This window comes from Leptonotus elevatus, chromosome 18, assembly GCF_054856555.1.
Source record: "Leptonotus elevatus isolate MCC_2025b chromosome 18, RoL_Lele_1.0, whole genome shotgun sequence".
Taxonomy (NCBI): Eukaryota; Metazoa; Chordata; class Actinopteri; order Syngnathiformes; family Syngnathidae; genus Leptonotus; species Leptonotus elevatus.
The window spans coordinates 3009301-3020651 of NC_141256.1; the positions used below are offsets into that span (position 1 = coordinate 3009301).

Sequence of the window (11351 nt, forward strand, 5' to 3'; positions counted from 1 at the left end):
ATGATTTTTATTTTAATAGTAAAAAAAAGAAGCTCTTTTTTTTAATGTCTTCCTTTAGATTGTTAAAACATTTGCTGTACTCTCTGCTGATGTGACTTGTTGTAACCTACAGGAAACACTTGCCAAAAAGGAGACAAAAAAGTGAGCTACATCAAAGCTAATTGCTCTAGACGGTAAGTCCTTGCTTCTATTTTTCTTTTTTGCTATGCTTCCAGCTGTGAATGGATGGATAGATAGACAGACAGACAGATAGATAGATAATTAGATTAATTTGTTCATTGATTGATTGACTCTGACAAAAACTGGTTGACAATTACAAATCGTAATTGATGGAATAATCCATAGGATAATCAATTCTAAAAAGATTCATTAGTGACAGCCCTAGTAGTATTACCAATGTAGTAGTACCAATATGGAACACTAGTTCTATTAAATCATTCCATTGTTTACCTTTTCAAATGATCACTTATACAACATTCCTAGAAAATAACAATGCTCCATTCACTGGTAGGGTAAATTTCGTTTCACCGGACTAAAACCAAACTAGACTAGACTAAAGCCCTCATTAATAAACAATAACTTGGACAAAATCACTATGCATTTTAGTCGGCGAGTGAAGACGAGATGAAAATGAAAACTTAATAAAAACTGGACTAAAGTCTATGAACATTTTAGTTCATGAACAAAAACAAAACGAAAATTATATGATTTTGTAAAATCCTGTTTCTGCTAATTTGTCACTGTGACAGTGTCATGTGACACAGTGACACACACCCTTTCAAATCTGCAGCTAGCAAGTGCAAAATGCACAAACCTATGGGACAGACAGGAGCTGGATTCACAGTTGAACGGTTAAAAAAAGAAGAAAGAGAGAAGCAAATTATAGTTATAATGTAAAATTAATCCAACAGCTATAACGTTCCAACAATAATGTTAATCCGACCACTAACTAATGCTAAATAGTTTTTCATTGAAAAGATGAGAACATTTTATGTGAAATTGTTTTAGATCCGAAATGTTCAACATAATCTGCTGACAAAAAAAATACATGGGTTAAATGACTAAAACGACAGTTTTTGTTGATTTATCTTCATTTTCAAGTCTAGTTTAGCTTTTTTGTGAATTTGCTACACCTTGATAGCCATTTCAGCATATTTCATTGCACTATATTTTAGACTACCTAAAACTAGGTCTAAGTTGTGGTGCAGATGATGTAACACGATTTTGGTGTATTTGATTGGTTTACAGATTCTAAGCTCTGCAGACGTGTGTGGTCGTCATGTTTCATTCATAAATATGACAACAGTGTGATATCATCCTTCTGAATTGTTTTGAGTGAATTATTATCATTTTATTATCATTTTAGACCACAAGGCACGATTACAGGTGGTGGTATTAAAATAAAAAAAAGTGTTTATTTATAGGTTGGGCTTAAGAGAAAGGCCAAAATAGCAGTGTTGTTCAACCTCTTGGTCATCATAGTCAATGTCGCGCTGCCCCTGACCCGCTCTGTCCCACCCTAGTCCAGCTGTTACCACAATTTTGAGTTTCCCAAGCCCCCCAGAGTGCCCTGGCTCAGGACCCCCTTCTTATCCTGCACTCCCCCTGGCCTTACTGCCCGCCTGCATGCTCCTCTTGGCAGCTAAACATCCAGGGAGGATCAGGACGACCGGGCGGCCGAGATAAGGACCACATGAAGTTCCCCACATTACCTCACTTGATAAGGGAACAAGCGAGCTGGGCGGAGGGGGTCCTATTTTCTGGAATGCTCTGGATGGATACTGATGTGCTGAGATCTTTGCCTGTGGACTTTTCACCACTTGTTCTGTGAGCCCGCAAAGAGTTGGGGACCCACTAGGAGGAATCTTCTGGATAGAAGCTGATGCGACCAGACTTTCCCTTGTGTACTTCTCACCCTTTGTTTTTGTTGAGGTCTGGGAGACACTGTTTCAATACTGAGAATTATTGAGATCAGACAAATAACATAAATCCTTAGTGGAGATGCAAATAACTTTACTAACAGACATCAATGGCAAACCCTGGGAATCAACGAGTATCCAGCCAACGAGTGTAGACGCAACGGTTTGATTTGGTGAAGCCTCAATCTACTTCTTTGCCAGCGCTGATGGCGGGAAATCCTTTGGAGAGTCTCATGTCGGTCGCCGTGGGCCACCAACCAGCAGAACCTGAGACCCAGCGAGCCTCCACCAGCAGAAGCCCAGTATGCCTGCAAAGATGCAGGCACAGCATACGCAGCAACCGGGAGTTGTGTTATCTGGTAAGCAAAAAATAAATAAAAAATCATCCAATTCCTAAAAGAATAGAATACTTGAATATCTTTGTGAGACACTACACTGGATATTATGCCCATATTTAATAACAAAGTTATACTCTATGGCTGTATTGAAGAGTTTAGTATGGTTCTGATGGAGTTTTGTTGACATTGTACACACTTACAAATTTGACACTTATATAAAATATATATTTAGTTAACAATGACAATCTATCACATCTCAACATTGAATTAGATTGCTATGATGTGACCCTGATGCACCTGATAATGAAATGCAAGTTGTTCTTGGAATAATACTTTGGATTGTGGACCTGACTGATTAATCTGGCGATATTGCTGATTTTAAATTGCATTTAATATGGGGTGGTTGCCAATTTTGTAAAAAAAAAAATTACACAATGTGAAACATTACATTGTAAGACAAAGACATTCAAACACCCCCCCCCCCCGCCCCCCCAAATTAATTATATAAATAGGGGTGTCTAAATTATTACATTAACTTTGAGTTAATTTAAAGTTCCTTTAATTTAACACCACCATTTTTTTAAATGCGCGATTAATGACCACGCCTTACTTGGAAAATCTGTACTGGTTGAATTCTAGTCGCAACGCAGCAGACACATCCATGTCAAACTTTTGCAGTAATAAATGTACTAATAATGCATATATTTGTGAAGACTGGGGTCAAGTTGTATTTTACAATTTAAAAAATTCGCAGAATTTCACAAATTACTTCATGATAAAGATTAGATAGCTCTTAATATGAAAAGAAAAATGCACTGAATTGTCACCGTCTAACAAGTGCAATTATGCCATCTAGTGGCAGAAAAATGACCAACACAAATTAATATCACATTTATTTTTTACAGTACATCTTTTTAATTTTAACTACATTTAATGAATTACTATTAAATTACTGTATCAATGACTAAAATATGTAGCCATATTTCTATTCAACTTTTTTTCCAATTTTATGTTAACATGGGTATGAATTTATTTTTTATTGTACATTTAGAAAAAATATATGTCATGTGATTAATAACGATTAAAATTTGTAATCACCTGACACCCTTATATATATATATAATTGTTATTGTTTTTTTATTTAGTTTTTAATTGCAAGTGTGTACCTTTCAGTTGCCATCTGCTTGCGGGCCCAGATCAAACACGAGAGATCAAACGCTCAGCATCGGCACACGACGCCGGCATCACTCCCCGGAAAACGCAGCACGAGAGAGAAGCCGCGTACGCAACCTCCGTCAGGCCTTCCACAGCCTGCAGGTACTCAACTTGTTGCATTTTCCAAAGTGTGTATTCACTGTCAGTTGAGCAGAAAAAAATCTATTGGGTGTTCACACTTATAACACAGTAGGAAAACTATAGTAAATTCCAATACACTTTGTGCCTGCTTTGCTTTTAGCATATCAGTACAAAAGTTTTGTCAGGATTTAGTGTGTGGATGTGAACCCAAATGCAATAACAAAGACCAGAAGGCAAACAATACTAAAGAAAAGTGCGCAACAACAAGGGTCAAATCAAAGTACTAACAACCTAGAGCTGATGAGATGACACAAGGTGGACATGATCAAACTTGAGACATTGACAAAGGAAGACACCAAAACCAAACAAAACACAGATAACCAAGTTTATGTGGCACTGAACAATTATGATATTATGACGTTTGACAGACAACACAATTTGAGTCTTTATACTTTTAAAGGCCAGAGCATTTGTAGTATTTACTGTGTAAAGTGCCAGACATTAATGAGCAGGGAGGCCGCTTGTGCACATTTCTCTTAATAAGAGTTGAAAAGTAAGCTTTTATTCTGTTGTACGTGAACACAATATTTTGAAAGCAAATTTAGTGGTGATTAGACTTCACCTACGGTTGAATTCTTGTAAATTACAATATTTTTTTTTTTTTCCTAAGTATTTGTCCTAAACCTTCTTTGGTGTGGAACCTTTTTTTTTTAAACATAAATCTAATTCATAAATCATAAATCAATTCATTCTTTTTAGAAAAATACTTTATGCAAATCTATCACTTAATGTAATTTTTCAGACCTTGCGCTGCTCTAGCCTCTGCCCTTGATCGTCATAGTAAAGCAATGTTGTGCTTGTGTTGTAACCCCCAGAGTAGTAGAGCAGAAGATTTCATTTTAAAGAATTCAAAAATCAGTTTGTTATTCAATTTCAGTTTAAGTCACATATTGTTCAAATGTTATTGTTAACAGTACTTTTAAGATTTTTGTTTCACAAACTATTAAAGTGAGATGAGTCAAACTAAACCTGCTTGATTAAAGTATTAAAAAAGGAATCAGTCGTCAATAAATACATGTCTACTCTGAAATATGAAGATGAATTATGACACAAACAGAATCAAACTTCTTTTTTTTTTTGATGATGAATTTCTCTCCTAGGCTGCTCTGCCCTCAGTCCCTCGTGACACCAAGTTGTCCAAGCTGGATGTTCTGGTGCTGGCGACCAACTACATAGCCTACCTGACACAAACGCTGGACCAGGGTAGAACTCTGACCGAGCACACCTTGCCACCGAGACCAGGTGGTTACCTACACCCGGTTAAGGTAAAGCTGAGCTGCAGTACAACTTTGATCTTACATGTTGACCCTGTTGAATTTTTTTCAGATTCCAATTTCCTACATACTGTTCGTATTGATAAAGATAAGCCTCAACTGATTTGTTAGACAATAGAATCAATATATTAACATCGGAATTGAACTGAATTTGCCTAAAATGTGGTGGTTTGTGTCCAATTATTTGGAGGATTTTTTTTTAAACACATTATGAGATAAGACAACGATATTGACATCGATTTTAGAATTTATCTTGGTCAGTCCAATCTTCACAACAGGAGACAAAAATGACAAATATATATTTTTTAATTACAATTTGACAAACATGCTAACAGTGGTCTCAAAAATAACAAAAACAAATTAAATTATTCACTGAATACCTACAAAAACATCTGATGTTCCTTAAAAAAATCAAGAGGTTATTAGACAAGCGCGCTAGGTGCTATATTCTTAGACTAAAAACAAAACAAAAAAGACATTGTTGACCATAAAAGTATTTTAGCAAAATTGACTAAATTCAGTTTAAAATCTTACTTCATATAATTTCCCCGCACATTACTATTTTACAAGCTGAAATCTTGCTAGTGACGTCATACTCAAACAGATTCACTCATGATATAAAAAGGCACTCAAAATACTTGCCAGAAATTTTAAACCACCACTGTCATATACTGGAAACTATGACCATAGGTTTTCAAATACTGGAAGGAAATAATGCTTAGAAACTGCAGCACTTTAAAATGTTGAAAGCACTTGACTACTTGCACTTACGGTAGGTTGGCACTACTACTACTGAAGGATTTTCTTGTTGTTGATTTGTTTTGGTTGTATGTCACCTGCCAAGAGACTATGAATGTAACGTAGCTGTACGCTAACTTCAAAACACTTTCGCCATTGAAATACATTAGAGAGTGAAATAAAAGTTTTTTTCAAATCATCCAAATTCTTTAAAAAATATATCTGATATGTTTATATAATATATATATATATATATATATATATTGAGGAAATATTGAGGGGAAAAGTACATAGATAAACCACAAGTATAACCACTGCATTAAAAAAGAAAGAAATTGCTTTTAAATGTGTGAAATGAAAGAAAGCCAAAGCATATTCTCTACAGTGACGAACCACAACATGACCTGCACATGCACAACGCCATGACATTTAATAAGAACTGCATCAAGTATATCTGCCTTTAGATAACATTGTTTTGATTGACACTGTCGGAACATTTAACAATAAGTTCATGATTGTGGCAGTGGTGTGCAACTACACTACGTTCCTAATACCTTTTCATTCTTTCTGATGTAACTTACTATGATATTCGGAGAAATCCTCATGATGATGAAGTATAATATCACAATAAAAGTACTTTTCATAAAGCCATTATTGCATACGTGCACAATTAATAAGGTGATATTGGATACATAGTTTGTAATAAAATGTTTCTCTTTCCCCAGAAATGGCCAATGCGCTCCCTGCTCTACTGTGGCAGTGTAGGAGAGGTGTTCTCTGGAGTCCAAGCCAATCAGAGGCCTCCGTCTGGACAGGATGCATACATGCTTGATCGTACAATGGAAGCAGACAAGGAGTGTTAGGAACATACGGGACATCAAATCAAATGGCTGGACCTTTAAAAGATTGCTTTCTTTCAAACATAGGAAAATGAATTTGACTCCACTTCTCTTAACATTGTAGTTATTGCTGACATAAGTCTCGAGGGAAACCACTACTTTCCAATGATGGACTTTGAAAATTGATCCAAGCAACAGTAAGAATCTCTTAAGCGAAACTTTTGATGATATGGCAATTCACTGCTCGCGTTAGTCTTAACTAAATGTGAAGTTGGCATTTTATTTTCTCATGGTGTTAATGATACGCTATGAAAATAACTATTATGATGTTGCCCATAATCCAAGTCCTGTGGCCTGTTACTTTAAATATTGGCTAACATCTTTTGTGTTACGCTAAATGTTGCATTGAGGCACTGTTCTGAAACATTTTTAGAATTTGAGCAACCTTTCCTCCACGTACTTTCGAGTCATCTCAGAATCCAAAGTCAAAGTAATATGTACAGTCCATATATGGGTCATTTTTGTTAACTTTCATCAATAATAGTAACTAAAGACATTTGAATTGTTGCCAGTTGTTATTCAAAAGGTAAACATTTTTAATTAATATTTTTCCAACTTTTAATGCCAAAAAGTCTTTACCATTATGTGTCCCAAATTAAATTTTATTGTTTGCAACATGTTTTCAGAAGATAATAATTTCATTTTTGGATCTATAGGATGTTTCGTCTATTGCTTAATTGTCTTTTCCATGAAAACTAACTCAAATACATCTTGTGTCTTTTGGGGGGGGTTCGTCTTTTACACTCAATCTGTCTTTACCATTAATGCCGCAGAGAGAGAGAGAGACTCAATATGTTGTTGCAATACACCAGAGGGCTCTGTGAACTCAATTGTCAGAATGAGGTGGCCATTTTACATTCACTCAATAGCAAAATAGATGATTTTTAGCTACTGTATGTGTGAATTTGTGAAAGTGTCAGGACTATTGCATGTCCTAACCTTTATCACGGTTGTAAAAAGACAAGTATCAGTGGTTTGGTCTCAAGACAATGGAACATACTCTAACAATGGGCGCTACACACCTGCTTGATTTTACAATGGAAGGAGACAAAGACTCTTGTCACTTAGTGAATGCAGAAACGAAGGCAGCCCGAGCCACAAACAAGCAGCAAGTGAAGGTGACTTGACGAATTCTGGAAAACCAGAATATGTCCATGGATTCCAGACTAATCCTCCCAATATGAAATGATGATTTAAAAATGCAAAGGGTGTCAAAATAAACTCTGCATGATTGTTGAATGGCAACTTGTATTAAGGTTAAAAGTATATGCTTCATATACTTTATGTTGGATTCCAAATGCGTTGTGGTGGTGTGGAAGGGGGAAAAAACTGTCCAAATACTTCTGGATCTAGCTCCGTTTATACAATATATCTAGAGCTGTTTTCCAGCACACAACTGTGTATGCATAAAAACTCACAAATGACCTAATAGCAATAATCTTTGTTAGCGGTCAGCTGTGTGTTTGTTTATATTTGTATTTGTGGATGCTCATTAAAAGAGGAGTTTGTAATTTAAAAAACAACAAAAAACATAATTTTTGTTACTAGTACTCAAACTATCAGTATGAACTGGCAGTTATACATGAGGGAAATGAAAAGGGGGGTTGGGGATCCGCGCTTTCTCCATTTTGTACTAATTTATTTTTAAGAAACCATCACACTTGAGGAAAAACAACCAGTCAGAGACAGACAGGGTGTGAGGCTGCATTCAATTCTTGCTAGCAGTTTTAACACGGCAAACTCTGAAATTGTTATTTCAGAGGAGACATATGCACAATTATTTCACAATTTATAACAATTTCCATATGTTTTAGTAACAAGTCTGTGATGTGCTTTTATTAAAAATATTCAGAGGATCAAGAATAAAAGCACATTTACGGAGCATTTTTCTTGTCTTGTTGAAATAAAGTTTCACTTATTGGTACTCATTTTGGAATGTGTGTAATTTTGTTTGATTTTATTTGTTTTGTTTTTGATTTCGCTATTCACCAGGGGCAGACTCAATATCAGGAATTTTGTGAGTTTCCCAACAGAAGGCTAACCTCCCCCACACCCATGGAGTGGATAGAGCGGGCGTTACTGTATTTCCTCTATTTCCATTTGCAGGTGCTGAAAAAGTATTTGACATAATTGTTAATCAGCTTTCATACATTTTGTTGTTTTTCCCTAAAAAGTCACAAGCACAAATACTTGTCCCTTTGAGTGCCTGAAATTGAAGACTGTATAAAATAGGTTAAAAGTGCTATAATTTTATTACATATATTTAAATTAATACACTTCAATTATAGATGCTCGTCTAAAATCTTGCAGACATGATTATAATATGACAAACTATTGTTTGTCAAAGAAGTTAAATTGACCAATGCCTAAAATTAAAAAATTGCAATTTGTCACTTGTAATTTTCTGATTTTAAGTGATAAGTAAAATCACTGAAATCACAAGTTTTTTTTTGTTTTGTTTTTTAAAGTATAACTCAGACTTATATGAAGTATATAAAGGTACTTACAGTACTTAGTGTTATGTGTACTTAATATAAGTAGTCAAAACATCCTCTCTGTCCTCCCTCTTTGAGCTATTAGCCTGACAGGTAATAACACATTTTCACTGTTTAAGATTTAAACCAAAAGAAAACTGATTGTGTCTGACATTCTTTATGAATTTGCACTAATGATTTAGTATGTGCTTTTATGATTACACTCTTCTTGCACAAATAAGAGCAGCCAAGCATTGAAGTCCAAACCAGCTAATAAGTCATGTTGAAATGCGAGCGTGTTGGATTTCGAGCCCTATTCTCTCTCTTTCTTGCTCTCATTGTGGACCAGAGTCTGGACTGACTGAACTCATCTCCTCAGAACACGATGGGCTCCGATCCATGTACAACAGGCCAGCATTCAAGGCTACTTCCATAAATCTGTCGGGGAAGGGGGTGATGCCTGGGGGACATCATCACCTTTTTCCAGTAAGTTGTGATGACTAATTTGGAGTGTCTGGAGTCTTGGATGCTAAAAGGTGGAACCTGCGCACACTGTGGATTTGCATATATATATATAAATATAAAATCTAATAAAATAATAATAATAATAATTACTACAACAACAACAATAATAATAGTAATATTTATAATAACAATAATAATCATAATAATGTTTTTAGTTTTTTGGGGGGGGGAGTGTCCGTCCCATTTTTCATAGAAATGCATACTGAATGTTTATCCCACTTTTGAAAAATGTGGGGGTATAAAACACATTTTCAATGGGAGACAGGTCTGTACTGTTGGCAAGTACTCTTTTACTTCAAAGCCACGCTGTTTTGACTCATGCAGAGTGTGGCTTGACATTGTCTTGCTGAAATAAGCAGGGGTGTCTCAGAAAAAGACATTGCTTGCACTGGCGGAGCCAGACTTTTATAAATGGGGGGGGGGCCAGTGGGGGCCAAGGATACTTCAGGGTATTATCCAAAGATTATGCCAAATAATTTGTTTCGTAAAAAAAACCCAAATTCAATCGAAGTCTCTAAATGTTGAAATATATTTAAGTACATATTAAGCACGCAAGAGATTTGTGCACATAATGTACTGTTTATTAACAATGTACAAAATGTACAAAAACATTCAAAGTCTATGAACAATTAACATCAGTGTTTAACATGAATGACATCTGCACACATACTATTGTTTAGTATAATTCGTTTAAGGAACAAGTCATATTTGGCCCCCTTATTTCATTTTCCACACACTATGAAAAACATAATTAATTTGTTACTCCTACTACTACTTTATTTACAGTCACATAATGTTATTAATGTTATTAAATCCCCCCTTTCTAGACTAAATACGGCATATATAGTGTTAAGTATTCTTCAAGCTGTTGTGATGTTTATATATCTTATTTTGAGATCTATGCTTTTAATATGGAAGGCCGCCCTGTGCTTCTGTTTCCTGTTTTACGTCTCCGTTCGTCATTCAACTCATTCAACTCATGCATTCATTTTTAGTTTGTGCAAAACAACGTTAACTTATTGATGTCCGTCCAAAACAATCTATCTGAACATAAAAAATATTTTAAACAGTCACTCACGTCTTACGGGGAAACCAACCAGATATTACCAAAAGGAAATTATTTTTCTTCAGACTCCTCGTGAGGTGAATTACAACATTTTGTGGTAAATAGCGCCAGCCACTGTGCAGGAGGGGCATAACAATTAGTAGGCGTCTGATTGAAAAAAAAAAAAAAAGTCTGGCAGACGGCATTGTGCCGTGATATGTCAGTCATTTGGCACCTGGGGGTCCAATCACATTTGAGGGGGGCAGTACCACCCCGGCTAACAATCTGGATGGTATTTTTCCTCTTTGGCTCAGAGATTATGACATCCATGATTTCCAAAAATTATTTGAAATGTGGACTTGTCAGACCACAGCATACTTTTCCAGTTTGCGTCAGCCCATTTTATATGAGCTCAGGCACAGGGAAGTCGGCGGCATTTTGGTGTTGTTAAGATATGTTTTTTGTTTTGCATGGTAGAGTTTGAACTTGCATTTGTAGACTGTAATAGCTGGCAGCTAAACCCTTTACACAATGGTGGTGGTTTTGACTGAGGGATTGAAGGTCATGAACATTTAATGTTGGTATGTGTGCAGAGATTTCTCCAGATTCTCTTCTGTGTCCCACCATTTAGTATTTTACTGTCAAAACATTCAATGTGAAAAAATTACTAAACTATATAGTAGTGGTCCATTTGAGCACCTCCATCTGCAAACTTTAAAGTATGTGTTTTTTCCATCCATCCATCCCACTGAATCATGTTGAAGACAGCATGAGTCCAAAGCG

The 11351-nt window shown here is 35.7% G+C and overlaps 1 protein-coding gene across 1 annotated transcript; it reads left to right on the forward strand.

The window, feature by feature from the left end:
- The first annotated feature begins 22 nt into the window (after nt 1–22).
- On the forward strand, nt 23–8448 carry tcf23 (transcription factor 23). The gene is made up of 5 exons (XM_086061259.1): nt 23–173; nt 2121–2278; nt 3431–3574; nt 4714–4878; nt 6351–8448. Exons 2-5 carry the CDS (start codon nt 2126–2128, stop codon nt 6486–6488), a joined length of 600 nt encoding a protein of 199 aa, XP_085917385.1. The 5' UTR covers nt 23–173; nt 2121–2125; the 3' UTR covers nt 6489–8448.
- The last annotated feature ends 2903 nt before the right edge of the window (nt 8449–11351 follow it).